At 41.2% G+C, this 16599-nt stretch overlaps 2 protein-coding genes across 5 annotated transcripts; both read left to right on the forward strand.

Moving 5' to 3' along the window:
* Window positions 1-30: 30 nt before the first annotated feature.
* On the forward strand, window positions 31-11280 carry atad5a (ATPase family AAA domain containing 5a). Of its 2 annotated transcripts, none has more exons than XM_068336562.1 (22): window positions 31-374; window positions 1826-1892; window positions 1972-3743; window positions 4178-4259; window positions 4364-4522; window positions 4744-4885; window positions 4966-5220; window positions 5477-5622; window positions 5915-6065; window positions 6251-6547; window positions 6661-6769; window positions 6928-7010; window positions 7099-7235; window positions 7313-7493; window positions 7628-7795; window positions 7911-8147; window positions 8229-8293; window positions 8418-8586; window positions 8695-8825; window positions 8942-9768; window positions 10152-10310; window positions 10492-11280. In XM_068336562.1, exons 2-22 carry the CDS (start codon window positions 1839-1841, stop codon window positions 10568-10570), a joined length of 5403 nt encoding a protein of 1800 aa, XP_068192663.1. In that variant the 5' UTR covers window positions 31-374; window positions 1826-1838; the 3' UTR covers window positions 10571-11280. The 2 variants fall into 2 exon arrangements, with proteins under 2 accessions (XP_068192663.1, XP_068192664.1); XM_068336563.1 differs by having other exon boundaries at window positions 8698-8825.
* Window positions 11281-11591: 311 nt separating this feature from the next.
* Window positions 11592-15714, forward strand: adap2 (ArfGAP with dual PH domains 2). Of its 3 annotated transcripts, XM_068337078.1 has the most exons (11): window positions 11592-11876; window positions 12839-12963; window positions 13072-13163; window positions 13460-13548; window positions 13747-13859; window positions 14058-14207; window positions 14293-14376; window positions 14535-14597; window positions 14668-14745; window positions 14860-15088; window positions 15288-15714. In XM_068337078.1, exons 1-11 carry the CDS (start codon window positions 11789-11791, stop codon window positions 15305-15307), a joined length of 1131 nt encoding a protein of 376 aa, XP_068193179.1. In that variant the 5' UTR covers window positions 11592-11788; the 3' UTR covers window positions 15308-15714. The 3 variants fall into 3 exon arrangements, with proteins under 3 accessions (XP_068193179.1, XP_068193181.1, XP_068193180.1); XM_068337080.1 differs by lacking the exon at window positions 14860-15088; XM_068337079.1 differs by lacking the exon at window positions 14058-14207.
* Window positions 15715-16599: the final 885 nt, after the last annotated feature.

Consider the following 16599-nt stretch of genomic DNA (forward strand, 5'->3'; position numbering starts at 1 on the left):
CTTTTCGTTCACAACAATACTGGCGCGTTTTTGAAAGCGTAACAGACGTCTAGAAACATACATTTTGGATTGTTATCTACGGATATATAGAAAATACCGGCGACACCAATCTGCTATTCTTTCCTACGTCTACTGCTGGACAGTGGGAAGTGTTTGTACCAGTTTTTTGAGGAGCAGAGCTGCTTTTAGGGAGGCAGCAGAGGAAGTTTGCTAGCTTGTTTGTATTCCATCAGAACTTGATTGACTGGCTGCATTCAAGTTTCCCCCTCTCAGGATGAGTGTTGCCTCTTTGGCGCAGTCAAACACACGGAGACGTGGATGAGAAAAGGCAAGAAGAGTTTCTGAAGCTGAGGAGAGTGACAAAATCCTTATCTGTGAGTATTTTCAGAGACAACAGCTGGTGGTTTTAACTGGTGTTCAAATTTTTAAAAAACCCCAAAAACTTTATTTGTCCCCAAGGGACAATTGAAGCCACATGAAGCAGTAAATTTTAACGCACAGAACGCCAACACTTAAACTAAAATACGCAATAAAAAAAAAAAAGAAATATACAGTAAAAGCGTACGCAAGGATCGAGTTTTGCCAATAGTGCAATGTAAAAACTAAAAAAAAACCCAGTTAATTTTATGATTTTGTTAATAACAACGTCATAACTGTCTAAGTAAAAAGAAAGGGGAAAAAAGTAAAATTATATATTTGTTCTATCAAAATTTTAAAGCCTGGTCGTCATTTCAAAAAAAGTTTTAGAAATAGAGAAAGATGTAATACAGTTGGGGGTTGTTGTTTTCTCTTCACTTTTTGCTTTTCACTCAATGGTTTTCAAATACTGTATTGTCCTGTGGACACTGCACCAAGCCGACAGAGCCTTCTCCACACACATGTCAGTAATATCTGTCAGTAATATCTGTCCCTTTTTCTTTACCTTTTGATTACTGTATTCAAGAAAGCACTCATTGTCACTTGGTTTTGCTCTAACTTTTGCATCTTTTTTGTAGGCATTGTGATAATCAATCAATCAATCAATCAATCTTTATTTGTATAGCGCTTAATCACATCAGCAGACATTTCAAAGCGCTTTAACAGACAGACAAACCCAACAGGACGCTTATGTTTGCTAGTTCAACATCAACCAGTTTAAGAGGTCATGCAAAAAGATTATATCTGGGAGGTATTTTAAAGAGTTCTTGCAGCCCACTTCACAGTTAAAAGACATTTTCAGTTGAAGGTCTACTCTTTGTCTATAATGATTATGTTCCTCATTTGATCACTAAACTGTTTTATTTTATTTGTTTTTTTCTCTTTCTCTTTTACTTACTTTGTTTTTTTAATTTTATTTTAATCTTTCTATGACTATGGAGTTTAAATGATTGATTTACTTCTGTAAATATTATCAGCTAGTATTTTGTAATTCTTTTTTTTTTTTTTTTTAATTTTGGAGAATAAGGGAGTAGAAGTTTAATAAGTTTACACTTCTTCCTACTCCTTTTCGGATAGTGTTCACACCATTTTGGTGTATTTATTATTGTTTGTTATTGCTATTTTGTTTTTGTTTGGGGTTTTTTTGTTATTCGAAATAAATTAACTCATTCATTCATAGTTTGTTAGAGATCAAAACATAATGGCGATTTCTGGGTTCAAAATTTAAGTGGAGCAATGGAAAGATTGTGAATATTTTTGTGGAATGGAAGTACTGTACATTTAAAGCTTGCATTCCAGGGACGCACGCTGTCGGATGATCGAGCTTCCCTGTCAAAAAATGTGCGTTAAAGACACAAAGATGCACAAAAAGGAGAACACTGCATAAAGCTTTTTTCTTTCACTGTAGAACAGAGGTTCAAATGATGGCTGGTGTTGTTGCTATGGCATCGGTCATTGAGGACTTTGACACTCAGGTAGCTCTGTTTTTCAGTCTTTCTCTTCATTGTATGTATGTATTTTCATAATTAACTAACTTTGTCACAACATCAACAGCCTTGCAAGAAATCTCGCAAAGATGGTGGCAGTCCTGTTGTCAAGACAATCACAAACTATTTCTCCCCTTTGCCCAAACCTCCGGAGAAACCTGTTTCTCCAACTCGTTCCAACAATATAATGGATTACTTTATCCGCAAGGCTCCATCCTTTAAAGGAAATACAAGTTCACCAGAACAGTTGAAAGATCAATATCAGGGATTTCAACTTGACAACAAAGGCATCATCCCAGATGGATCAGCAAAACAGTACTCTCAGAAACGGAGGAGAAAAACCAGCAAAACTGCCCAGAAAGTCGTGGAAGCTGAAACTGTTACAGCCACAGATGAAGATAGCTGCTTCATTGTAGAAGGAACTAGTGATGACAGAGACTCAGCAGCAGAAGCTGTAGGGAGCTGCAGTACTCTTGGCAGCGATACGGCAGCTCTGCTAGTCCAGCTTTGTCCCGAGGCTTGTGTCACTGAGGGGATAGTAGTTAGTAATGCCTCTAATACTGTCAGTAAAAAAGATGAGTATAACGAAAATGGTGAGAATGATGTCAAACTTAAACCGGGGCTGATCGGTATAGAATTATCTCCAATTTTACCTTCAAAAGGCAAACAAAAACAGGGCAGAACTGTTGTAAAAAACTCCAGAAAAAAGCAGCAGCTAAAGACAAAATTGTCAGGACCAGATGAGGATGAAACTGCAAAGGCCTTGTGTGATGTTAGTATGGAGGTCAATGTGGATGAGACATCTCGGTTAAACAACAGTACAGTAACAATCTCATTTGAAGACTTTGTGCGGAGCCAAAGTCAGGACATGGATGAAGAAAACGGAGAAGATGAGAGTAAAATTACATCAGATGTAGAAGAAGTGGACTCTGACCAGTCGACCACACCTAAAGCTAAACAACACATAGGTTCTGAGGAGGCACCTCTACAAGTCTCACCCCGAACTGTTACCATCCAGGCTGAAGTGCATACAGCAGCCCCCAAAAAGGATGTAAAAGTAGTTGAAAATGTAGCTTCTATATTCAACAGGAGAAAAACGGTGGGGAGTCCTGCAGAGGTAGAATCATCTGTGGAGACTGGACAACAACAACCTCCTTCTTCTTTTACTGCCAAACGGAAATCTAATGTGGTTCTGCAGGAGGAAGATTTGGAGCTGGCTGTGCTTGACAGCGAATCCACGGTGAAGTGCAGTGGGGCAGAGAAGAAGCAGTTCATGGCTGCCTTTAAGCAGGCCAGTCTGAGTGGTTCAAAAACCAAGATCAGTAAGAGCCAAGGCAATCAGAAGGAACCTGAAGGGAAGGATTTGGATGATGACAAAATTCCTGTAGAGAATGCTTTAATTCCATCTTCCACTGAACAAACCTCTGACGCCTCAACAGATCATCAAATAGCTAAAAAGAAACCAATAAGAAAAAGTAGAAAGGCAACTAAAGCACAAAAAGAGGAAGTCCTTACCCCGCCTGCTGCTGCTCTTGTGGAAGAGAAAGTTTTGATGATTGTTGTGGTGGATGATGAAAAGGAGGAGCCTCCCATCACTTCAACTCCCTCAATTCCAACTTTGAGGTCCACAAGAGGGGCTGCAGTCAAGCCAGCAGCAGAGGCCACACCAGCAGCTTCCGTTAGAAAAACCAGGAAACACAGAGAGTCGAAGGATGCGGCCATCGCTTCAAAGAACGACAGCCCAGCAGAGATGTCCTCCACAAAGCTTCGCAGGTCCAAACATGGAGTCTTCATAGCGGAGATGGTGAACCCACCTGACATGAAAGAAAGTCCAATCAGGTAACTGATGCTTATAACAATGATGAACAGCATTTTGGATGCATTTACGTTCTGAGTAAGATTACCATGCACACTTGGATAAAACTAGTTCAGTCTGTTGTAAGAGTCCTGCAGTAAACTCCACCTTCTAATCTTCAGTTTTGTTTTATAAAAGTATTGATTTGACTGTAAGAGCATTTCACAGGATGCAGTGTGTGGTGCTGTTGAACAGACTTGATTAATACAGTGAGAATTTTCAGAATAGTACAATCTCTTGTCAGTTCATTGCAATACATTTGAACACCATCACAAACTGCACTGTGGAATCAGCAGCTTTCTTTTTGTTGCAGAGTTGTTGTGTTAGACTGCAGTGTTTTCATTCCAGTGTACTATATGTTAACACTGTGTTGTTTTCTAATCTTTTCTGTTTTTCATGTGTTTGTTTTCGTCATAAGGATTAAATTTACTAGAGTCCATAAAAATTTTCGTGTCAGCAATGATGAAAGTGAAAGTGTCACAAACTCTTTGACTACTGCGGTAAGGATAACGCTTTTCACAAATTGGACCAATTTTCAATAATATGAGCATTGTCATAATTATGGAGTGAGGATAATGAATTTGTGTACATTTGACTTTTTCAGGTGACAAATAACTCCAAAAAAAGGAAACAGGCAAAGAAATTAGTCGAGAAAGCGAGAATGATTCAGAAGAGTAAAAAAGCTGCTGTGGAGGTGAAGGGCAGCTTAAGATGCTCCTCGCGAGCCAAGGCCTCTGCCAGGAAGAGCTACTGTGAGGATGAGGTACCGTTCAAGTCCAGCAGAACAGACGACCTGTTTGAAGGTTTAATTAATTAAGGCCCACAGAAACATATTCACTACAGGAACCAGTCCATTGATTGTTTTCTTTGAGGAACCTCCACTTATCAGAAGTCCCAACATCACACAGCAGAACAATTAATGCAAATCGGATTAATGTGTATATCCACCAATTTTCCCCCATGCATGTTGGTTTGTGTTGTCAGGATTCGATAGTCTGCCTTGAGGACATCCAGCCTGCAACTGGCGCAGCTTCAGCCAAGGGTAAATCCCAGAAGTCTTTGCGCAGTCTAAATGATGTTCTGGGAAAATCCTCGCCTGTTGGTAAAGACGCCAGACCTGTCTCAGGTAGGTCAGCTTCAAGACTTTATTGACATCTAATCTAATGATAGTATTTATTTATATTTTGCTCCTCATTTTTCTTGAAGGCTCCAAAGTGACTTTGCAAGACAAAGCTGCATGGAAGGCATCAAAGGTGATCTCTGTCTTTGATGACAGCAGCCGCGAGGGCTCTGAAAACTCTCAGGACAATGAGCAGTTCAGGGCGCGCAGAGAGTTCCTGAAGAGCGGTTTGCCCGAGTCCTTCAGGAAACAGATCACAAAAACTGCTGCCACCAAAGAAGCATACTCCCTCTCCTGTTCCTCCTTCCAACCAGTTGTACACGTGAAGCAACCACCAAAAGGTAAGCTGTTCCGCATGGAAATACAGACTAGTGTATTAATGGCTGTCCTGCTCTGAGGTACATGAGAAATTGGTAAGTTTGTTGTTAAAATATATTCAACAAATAAATTCTGATGTATTACTACAGCTTAAAAAGGATTTTGTACACAATAAAGACCTTTATTCTTTCCTTTCAAAGCATATTTATTGGTAATACCCTGGTTCTGCAGTGTTATGAATGGCTTCCAGCTGAAACCCTATTTTTGCTGCTGTCACAGATTGCCCTCTTTGGAGTTTATTGTGGCCCAAGTCTTCACTGCTGAGTCACCTGAAAGAGTTTCGGTGCCGAACATTTGACTCGCCCTTTTTATGTGGCTCCTTTCACATGAAGACAGAATTGACCCCAAGAACTATTCATAAACAGGTATGTCTGAAAGACTGCAAAGACCAGATCCTCTGCACTTCCCAAATATTCAGGGTTATCAGCTTGGAGATGTACTTAACTGGATAAACTTTTGGAATACTATCTTGAAATTGGCAGCATTCTTTGTCAGTATGGATATAGAAAACACACCTTTAAGTGTATTTCATGGTCATGGACTTAGGTTCTAAGTAACAAAATAACCACAAACACTTGGAGTACATCTTTCCCACTGAGGTGCAGTAGGATAAAACATCAGACTCAGTATTTTAAAATTATATGCTTCTTTTTTAAGGATTGCAGCTGGAGACCTGAAATATCTGAAAGTGTCCGTCAGCGCTTGACGGATGAGGTCAGCACCTCCAACCCAGCGTTTCCTGCTCAGATGTTTGCCACTCGCTTGCTAAATAGACAAGCTGATCACCAACATCAGTGCACAGCCACAGGTAGTGTTATTGTATAATGTTATACAACTTGATTTTCTTATCATATTGACTCTATTCAGTATTTAATGGAAGGAAATCTGCATGTGAGCTCAAATTTTATATGTCCAGTCAAATCGCAGCCAAACAAGGGTCAGAATTTTGGCATAAATTCTAAATTATTCTTAATATAACTTTGATGTTACTAGAACCTGAGGCTCTCACCTCCCTGGCAGCCGAGCCAATGGGAGGGAAGAGGAAGAGGATGTCTGATGAAGGTGAAATGTCAGTGAAGTTGGCCAAGAAGCAACGAGCCGTCTCGTCAGAGGAAAACATTAGAACGGTTGAACCCGAGCCAACAAGAAGAGGAGGCCGGACGAGACGAGGGCGGATATCCTGTTTGGAGGAAGAGGGGGGTAACAAAACCAAATCTTCAGTCAAAGCTGCTCCCATCCCACCTGAAGATGACTGTGTCGTCCTTTTGAAAGAGGATGCTGGAAGAAATGGTAAAACTGTATACTATAATATAAATGTGATTCATTGTGCTTGCTGCTGGACCTGGGGTAACGAATCCCAGTCTTCCACCACAAGTATTTAAATCTTCAAATTCCTCCTGTAGTTTGTTCTACAGATATGGTGAAGGGGGATATGTTATGGACAGACAAATATCAACCTCAGCACTCCAGTGACATAATTGGCAATGCTGCCTCAGTGAGGAAGTTGCACAGGTGAGGAACCGAACAGCTTTGATTTCAATTCACCATCATGAAACCAGTCGCTGCAAGTTTGTTCTATGTACTTTATATTTTTAAATAATTTCCACAGTCAAGCAAAGTCGTTGATATGCAGGAACAGAATGCTTTATACTTCCTTCTTATTTATACAGCTGGTTGAAGGAATGGAAACTTCGTGCAGACCGAGATGAGAGAAAAAAACAGAAATACAAGAAACAAGAAGAAGAGAGTAATGGTGAGTGATTGGTGACATTTCTTTTTAACCAATAATTTTTGGGCTGTACATGTCTGTTTTGACTCTGTTTTTGTTTTTTGTTGTCTAGACTCGGACTGGGACTGTGGAGAGGAGGACTTCCAGGATGGAGAGGACATGCTGCGCAACACTCTGCTCATCACTGGACCCACTGGAGTTGGAAAAACGGCTGCAGTCTACGCTTGTGCCCAAGAACTGGGCTTCACGGTACGAAATCTTATAGGTGCATCGTGTGATACATGTATACGGAATAGTGTTTTAGAACTTTACTTTCATCCCCCGAGGTGTTTGAAGTGAATGCTTCATCCCAGCGAAGTGGACGACTTATTCTGTCCCAACTGAAGGAAGCCACTCAGTCACACCAGGTGGACAGTCAGGGGGTCAACACCCACAAACCCTCCTACTTCAACAGTTATGGAACAAACAGCAGCAGTGCTGGTTCTCTAAGGCCCACATCTTCTCCCAGTACGTACAGAGGTTGTGAGAGTGTCTGTTGTATGTTGATTTTGTGGGTTGTTGCCTTTATGTATTATAGGAATACTACAGTGTGAACACTAACAGTTCGATTTTAGACAGTGATTGTTTTGTTCTTCTTTTAGGAAAGGTCAAGTCTCCGCGAAGAGTGGTTTCCTTCCCCCGGAAACATCCCCAGTCCCCAAGAGGGACTAAAAGAGGAGGCCTCACACCCACGTCTTTAGCTAACTTCTTCAAAATAAGTCAGCCCAGCAATAAGGACACAGTGAGCACTAAGAAGAATGAACAAACAGGTAACACATAAACCAACATAATGTATGATAATGTAACCTTAATGAAGCGTTTTTTCAAGACTTTAATACACGTTTTGCTCTTTTTTGTTTTCTCACTCTTTCCACACTCCTATAGCTGCTTCCAAGAATGCCAGGAAAGCAGGTGAGGTTGGCAGTAAGAATAAACAGCCTGCAGTGAAAGCACCAGCTGCTACTGGGCCCAGAGGCAATGAAGAGCAGAACAAGAAGACGGCCACCTCACTCATCCTGTTTGAAGAAGTGGATGTCATTTTTGATGATGACTCTGGGTTTCTTGCCGCCATCAAGACATTTATGACTACGACCAAGAGGCCAGTTATCCTCACTACCAGCGGTGAGGAAGAGAAACATGAAAAGGCAGCATCTTGTTATACTCTGTGAACGTTAAAGTTTAATCAAATCCTGTGTTCCTTAGATCCTGCCTTCAGCACCATGTTTGATGGGAACTTTGAAGAGATCCATTTCAAAGCCCCTGCAGTGGTGAGAGGAGGATTTACTGATATTGCCGTTCCACAGTTGGATCTTACTGATTATTTTAGTTGTGGCTTGAGGATCAGTTGTGTTGTAGTCTTTGTGCATCCAGTCATCTCTCTCCCTGCTACAGGCTGATGCAGGCTGCTTCCTGCGACTCTTGTGTCTGGCTGAGGACCTGAGGACCGACCAACAGGACATCAACTCCCTGCTGAGACTCACCCGTTGTGACATGAGGCAGAGTTTACTGCAGCTGCAGTTCTGGGCTTGCAGTGGAGGAGGACGCGACACAACCAAAAACAGTAAGGAGACGGTGGGACGCACATTGATATAAACATGCCGGTATCTATAAATATTTCTAATTATTTCACAATATCTTTGAGCGTGAAACATTTCGTCCGTTCTTCAAGCAGAGTCCGAAGAGGTCGCCAGCAGCTCAGATGCGACACCAGCTCTCCCTCCCTGTGACACCAGATGCACTGAGAGCATGCTGGGGCTGCTGAACATTGAGCCTGACAGAGACGTCTGGGAGCTGCTCAAGGTAAACATGCACTGGTTAGAGTACAAACAGAATGGAATGATGTCGGCAGGCCTTATTTTTCTTGTTATGGACACAGTGCTGGATTTAAGATAATGACACGTATGTGTTGTCAACAGAGTCGTCGTCCAGTGGAGGACCATTTGTGCTGGGAGCTGCTAGCAAACAGCAGGTGGCGAGGAATGGACCTGCTGTACTCCAACTTGGAGATGCTTTTATCTCTGCCGCTCTCCCAGCTGACTTCCTCCACCCACAGACTGCTGCAGGGTGTTTCTGTATCACAAGATCAACTTCCTGTTCATCCAAAGGAGATGCCATCCCACACCTCGTCACTGCGGGCAGAGACAGACTGCTCAGATGATGGCAGTCCAGTTAAAATGTCCAGCAGAATGAGGAAGACCAAGGGGCAGCATTCTGCGTCTGACCAGTATGCACTGCAGTCCGACTCCGACTCAGAGGACAGTTTTCTGTCGCTCTGCAAGCCTCGGGGTGTTCCTCAGACAAAGGAGGAAGCAAAAGAGAGTTTACCTCCTAAGACAGTGAAGAGGAGGCCACTGACTCCTGAAGAGCATCAGAAAAGACTACCCATCTCTCAGTGTTTAGAGTCAATAGCTGAATTCTTAGATGACATGTCCTATGTGGACTCTTCCTTGCTAGCTTGTGGTCAGAAAGGAATATCGCTGGTCGTGAAAGACGGGATGACGGATGAGACGTGCGTTGAGATTGACAGACAGAGCTTTATGAGAGAAGAACACACCTTGGAGATGCAGGCCGCCGTGGAGGCTCTTAGCTTCTGTAAGTGTCGTGTGTCTGTGGTGAACGCCTGGGACAAATCCCAACAACTGGACGTAGAGCTGGGGAAGGAGGCTGCAGCAGAACTCACGCTCCCTGTGGCCGCTCATCGGGTCGGATGCAGCTTCACTCAGGACGGAACCTGTCACCCGCAGTGAGTCTTTGTTTTCAGTTTGTCAATAACTTTTCAATCGATGCAGTGTTCATCTCGTGATGATAGAATTGTGACCTGAACCGAGTTCACGACAAGTAAAGCCTGTACATCTGCTTTACTCCTAGTCTGCAGAAGGAGTCTATTGTAAACAGAATATCATGATTTTTCTTCACCTCTTTGTCTCTTTAAACTAATAGACACACATTCATCACAGTTGGATTGCATCTGTTTCACTTGATGTGACATTCTCTGGTGAGAAATGGGGAAACATGACACAAGACGCAGGTTCTGTTTCAAACGAGGAACACCGTGTGTCTGAGCAAACGGGATTGCTGGCCTCCTTTTCCTTGCAGTAGAAAACACAACTGCTTATTGTGTTCCAGGCTTGTTGAGCAGAGGAGAGAAGTGATGGAGCGTCTGATGCTCAGAGGAGTGTTTGGTACTCTGGGTAACAAACCCGCTGCTGCAGTGGACTACATGCCGGCCCTACGCACCATCTGCAGATCAGAGCAACTGAAGGAGCAGGGCAAATTGAAACGAAGGTGAGCATTCAGGAAACAGCAGTTTGTTTTCTCTTGGCCAGCAGTATCAGGTTGCTTTGACCTGAGGGGCAGGATGTGGATTCATGCACTCCAATTTTGTTCTCATACACATCTCATATAATATATATGCTTTCAGTGGTAGATGAATGGAAATAAACTTTTTATTAATCTCATCCTCCAGGTTTCTCCACTACCTCGATGCTATCCACCTGGGTCTTGAAAAAAGCACCCTGCAGCATCTTGCTGAAGATTTCCCCTGAAACTGAGATCAGACCTCGACTCTTAATATCAAACACAGGCCTGACACTCATCTGGGCCTCTGGTCACACTTTGAAGGCCCATTTGTTTTCAATCAGAGGGAGCAAATGCAAAAGTAATGCTGTGGCAGAAGGAATGTGTTGAGCCAGAATATAATCATTGTTGACTGATCTGATCCTTACCTGGACAGTAGATGAGGAGGCTTGTCAAACAGATGTGTGTGAACAATGAATTGTGGGTCTTCCAGCTGTTCCATCTAAGATGGAAATGACTGAATTCACACCTGAAGGACACACAACTGTGTTACATCAGATGGGGTCTCTGGTGCTTTCTACAGGTGCACTGATGATCAATACTTTATAGGATTGTTGTGATAATAAGCTGTGTGTATTTGATTTGTGCAGTAGTGTTTTATTTGGTGAATCATCATTTACAAATTGTTTTTATCAAGTAGGAATTGCTTTTGATTAGTAACTTTGTATCAATTTTTTGCATGAAATTTACATGTAAAATAGAAATTTCCTCTATTTGTAAAATACTGTTGATACACTTGGGATCTTGTTTCTATAAATATCTGACAACTATTGACTAAAGTTTAAATCACCTTCACTATATTCAGTTATTTTAAAAATACTGTTTATTTGATTTTTTTTCCCAGCTATACATTTATGAACATTTTTCACATTGGGTTTTGTTGTGAACAAATAAAGTATTATCAACCAAGTGTTGAGTTCTCTGACGACAGAATTGTCTGTCACGAAGCTTTTGATGTCAGTGGTTTGGTGAGTAAAAAAACATTAACATGTAGTTAATCTGTCTCTTTTTGCCAGTAGTTTCACCAGTGTGTATGGCATTGACTTTAACAAAAATAGTTCATACAACACACATGGCAGAAGTATAACACATTTAATATTGGACAAAAATGTCGTTTTGCAGCTCGTCCTGACTAACTTTACGCAGCGGTCTGACAGGTTTTACGCGAGCTTCATATCGTGTCAGATGTGTTAATCCGAATCAGCAGCGTTCACATGACAGGTAGACTGTCCGCAGCTCCAGCTCAGCTGTGTGTTCACACATCTGAGTCCGACCTGCCTCAAATTCCAGATTCCTTCTGGATCGCTCGTCCGATGCGCTGCGCTATGTGCGCGTAGAGATCCCCGTGTCTGATATCAACCGTGAGATTACTCGCCGTGTGAGGTGGACTCCAACACTGCAGCGACATGGCAAACTACGAGAAAAATGCTAATATTATACTGAAACTGGCGAAGCAGCCGGAAAACAGCCGGTGCGCCGACTGCGGTGCGCACGGTAAGATCCATGCCCGTTCTCGGGTCGCGACCCCAATGTGAACCCGCGATCATGTGCGGGGCTTCTTTTCATTTCATTTAAAAGTAGTTTATTGTACACAGTCCTCATCTGGTTGGTGGTGTAAATCACAGTCAGACACACGCTTTCTCTTCTTTCTAATCGATTAATCGATTCGTTTAGCTGAAGTTTGAGTTATCGTTTAGAACCAGAGCGGAGCCTCCACCGAGGACCCACTTTTAATAAATTCAACCTGCGTTTGAAGAGTTGGTGCGCTCTGGAGAAGACAAGTTTCCAGGTGATCTGGAAAGACAAAGAGAAACCATCATTTAGCCATTGATAAAATTTCAGCGCCAGATGATCTTTCTTTATCACATTCTGACGTGGATTTACACGAAAATTTACCAAATGGTTTTTGCATAACTAACACAAAAAAGATGAAAAGTCTTTTAATCAGTGATTATTTTTAGTGATTTGATTTTGTAGATGGCATTGACATTTTATTTGAAAAACATTTTCAACAGAAATAAAGTTTTGTCTTCTCCTCTAATGATACTATAAGATTGAGTTGTAAAATTTCAAAGTATTTCAACAAATGCTCTATGAAGGGTTATTCATGTTCAAACGGAAATCTTTGAATCTGGCTGAAGACCAACTGTCTGTGGTTTTTGTTTCCTGGCTGTATGCAACATTCATAACAAGTTTCAAGGCATTACATCGAGGTGTTTTCCTGTAATCCTGCTTAGCAACAGAAAACAAAAGCAAACAGATCATCAAACAAATGTAATTACCAGCAATCAAGAGAGTCAGTCTTAAGGTGATTGTGTCTTTTTCATACAGCTCATTGAACACTGTCACATCTTTCTTTTGCATGATTAAGTGCAGATCAATCAGCCAGCTGAGCGATCGATGCACCTCTGTTATTAAAATGTGAGATGGACTCCCAGTTGTTCTGTGCACCTCAGATCCAGACTGGGCAGTCTACCGTCTGGGTTTGTTTGTGTGTCTGAACTGCTCCAACACCCACCGCAACTTGTCCAACATGGTCAGATCTATAAAGATGGACATCTGGGAGGATGAGCTGGTGGAGGTACGTCACGTTTTTCTCTTTGTTTGTTTTTCTTTTTTCTATGCCACCATATTATTTTTTGCATTAGAGGACAAAATGTCCATAATCTTTGTATTTCTTCTTTGGAAGCTCATGAAATCCAGCGGTAATGCCAGCGCTCAAGCATTTTATGAGAGAGCTGTTCCAGCCTACTACTACCGCCCCCGGGAAAATGACTATATGTAGGTATTGTAGGATGTTAGCACGAGTACAACAATTTGTGACCAGCCCATGTCTTCATGAATTAATATTATTATATTATATTTAGATAATACATCATCACAATCTCAGAGTGCTGACAGGGCAGTACCACAAAAGTAGAGTGAAGAGAAGCTCCTGACTAAAATTGAAATATGGACAAGTTTCTTCTGCTAAATGAAAGTTGAATAAATCATCTTATGGTGATACTGCAGCTGATTTTTATTTGTCCCTATCGGAATTTGCGGAGAATATATTCCTGTTTGCCCTTTACCATCAGTGTTTTAAGAGACCAGTGGATTAAAGCTAAATATGACCGAATGGAATTCACAGAAGAACCCAAGAACCCACCCCTTCCATACACCACAGGTGATGTTGTCCAATGTGTCTCTACAGAAGTTAAAACTCTTACTATAAAACTAACATTAACTACTTGGTTCCTATAAGAGATTAATCTGTTTTCTATAACAAATCAGTTAGGACATGAAAATGAGCAAGGTTGTCATTGCTAAGGATTATGTGTATTTCAGCACATGTGACACAGTGAATGTCTTGAATTGAATCCAGGTTTCCATGAAGGTATATTATGGAAGAAAGGAAAAAAGAACATGCGGTTTCTGAAGAGGAGGTTTGTGCTGTCACAGAAGGCATTCACTCTGTCTTACTTTAACAAGGAAAACGTGAGTCCTCAGCAGACAAAATCTCATATTCCTGAGACAAATCATGACCATGAACATGTTTATGACAACTGACCCCAAAAGTTTAATTTTATTTCAGTTTAGACTTTCATCCACAACTCTCATGTGTTGGGGTGGTGCACTGCACCTTGCAACCTTTGAATCAGTCCAGAAGTACACATGTATATGTTTTTGATCTAGGAATCCAAAGGCCCCAAAGCTGTAATCTCCATTAAGGATCTAAACGCCACCTTTCAACCAGGAAAAATTGGTAATCCTTGTGGTCTGCAGATCTCCTACCCTGAAGGAGACCACACCAGGAACCTTTATGTTTATCACCAGAGTCCTGAGGTGACTTCATGACCAACTGAAGCAGCAGACGCTGCACTGTCATGCAGTATGGAGAAGCTCAGGGTGTGTTCTTTTTCTACTCCAGGAAATAGTTGTGTGGTACAATGCCATCCGTGCTGTCCGCTATGCATACCTGAAGTCAGCCTACCCGACTGGAAGCGATGAAGAGGTTGGAATGAAAACTCTTAAAATCCAATAAACAGACAAAATTTGGGGTCACCTTTCAGTTATACCTAAAAAATTGGTGCACTTAAGCATATACTTTTAATGCTCAACTCAGTATACTTACATCAGATTATTCTCAGCTATTTTATTTATTTCTGTCAGCTTATACCAAAGATAACAAGAAACTACCTGAAAGAGGGATACATGGAAAAGACAGGACCATTGGTAAGTTGTTAAAGAACAAAATATGAAGAAAAACGTAATGAGGTGACATTAAATGTTGTTGTTTTTACAGCAAAATGATCTATTCAGGAAGAGGTGGTTTACTCTGGACTCCCAAAAAAGAACATTGTTCTATTTCAAGGGTCAGCTGGTGAGGAAAAAAATTGTTTGTTCTTCACCTTTTTTTCATGTTCGACTATAAGAGTCTTTTCATTATTGTGAATACAATATAGGATTTGAATTATTATTATTATTGTCAATATAGGATGCAGTGGAGTTAGGAGTCATTTTCATGGGCAGAGAGAGCAATGGTTACACTGCAAAGGAGCATGTCCCAAAACACGCTCGAGGAAACAAGTGGAAGTATGGCATTAAAATGGAAACGCCTACCAGACAGTTTGTCTTCATGTGTGAGAAGGAGAGCGATCAGAAGGAGTGGCTGGATGCCCTCAGACAGGTCATACAGCGACCCATGACACCGCAGGATTACAACAGTAAGCAAGGGCAGAAATATAGCAAACATGTCAATTTACAGATTAGATGTGAAATCTATAGTCTGGATTTGACTGGGGCAGAGTCTGGGGACATCGGGATGCGGGAATTCTGCCGTCTAATCAAACTCTACACAAACATGTAAACTACACCAAGAAATGCAGTTGTGTGAATCCACTTTACTCTTGTTTCCCAATCCAGCTGAAGCCAGCATCAAGTAAAACGGATGAACTGCAGAGAATCTTCAAACAATGATGGAGATAAGATCGTAGCATTTGCCAACACCAGCAACAAAACTATTGGAACGCTGTTCACTAGTGTGTTGCTCCCAGCACAGACTCTCATCTTTGTGTTTTATGAAGAAGCGTCTTGAACCATGTCCTCAGCTAACCCCCTGCCACCGTTTGGATCGTGTGTACTGTAGTTCATTTTTGCTTTTAACTGACACTCATGTCCTGTCTCACACTTCTAACAGCAAATTGTCATTGAAAAATCTCATTTTGTGTCTAAACAAACAACCATCAGTGGACACTGTAATGTAAAACAGGCTACAACCTCTGAACAATGTGCAATGTTTTTTAATTTTTGAATTTTACACTTGGTGGGGAAAATGTTGGTTGAAACTATGACCAACACAAATAAATTACTTTTATGAAAATGGTGTTGTTTAATTTAGCATTTTTCAATGTTTCTCAGTTATGTCAACCCATTAATGTTTTAACACACACACACACACACACACACACACACACACACACACACACACACACACACACACGCACCCACAGTTTAGGTGCTATTGAGCAGCTTGATGAATATCAGAATCTATCCTGCTTGGACATGTCACTATCTCTCCTCTGGACATGTCCAAACCATCTCAGTCTGGCCTCTCTGACTTTATCCCCAAAACCTCTAACATGTGCTGTCCCTCTGATGTACTCATTCCTGATCCTATCCATCCTGGTCACTCCCAAAGAGAACCTCAGAATCTTCATCTTTGCTACCTCCAGCTCTGTCTCCTGTCTTTTCCTCAGTGACACTGTCTCTAGACCAAACTATATCGCTGGTGTCACCACAGCTTTGTACACCTTAGCATGACACATACTGTATTCCCAAAATATGAGAGCAACATGGTTGACTAAATATCCACAAAATGAACTAAACAGAAAAATTAAAAAAAAATTATAGAAAAAAGGGAAACAAAAAAGTTACAGTCAACCTACAATGTCCCTGGACATGTAGACACATGATGTATAAATTTTAAATACGATAAATATAAATACAATTTTAAACCAGCATAAAATAAATTATAAAATGTTGACAACATCACTTAAAACTCTCAAATGTATTAATTACATTTGGAAGTTTTTAATGCACTTTTCTCTCAAGAAATAATGTAATATTTATTTTATTATTCTTTTTTTCATTCATGGTCAATGCCCCCTTCAATTCCACCCTTCTTTGCTAGGGGGCAGCAGAACGCAGAAACGCGTCTTCATATTAACTATAGTTT

This window comes from Antennarius striatus, chromosome 16 (genome assembly GCF_040054535.1).
Source record: "Antennarius striatus isolate MH-2024 chromosome 16, ASM4005453v1, whole genome shotgun sequence".
NCBI lineage: Eukaryota > Metazoa > Chordata > Actinopteri > Lophiiformes > Antennariidae > Antennarius > Antennarius striatus.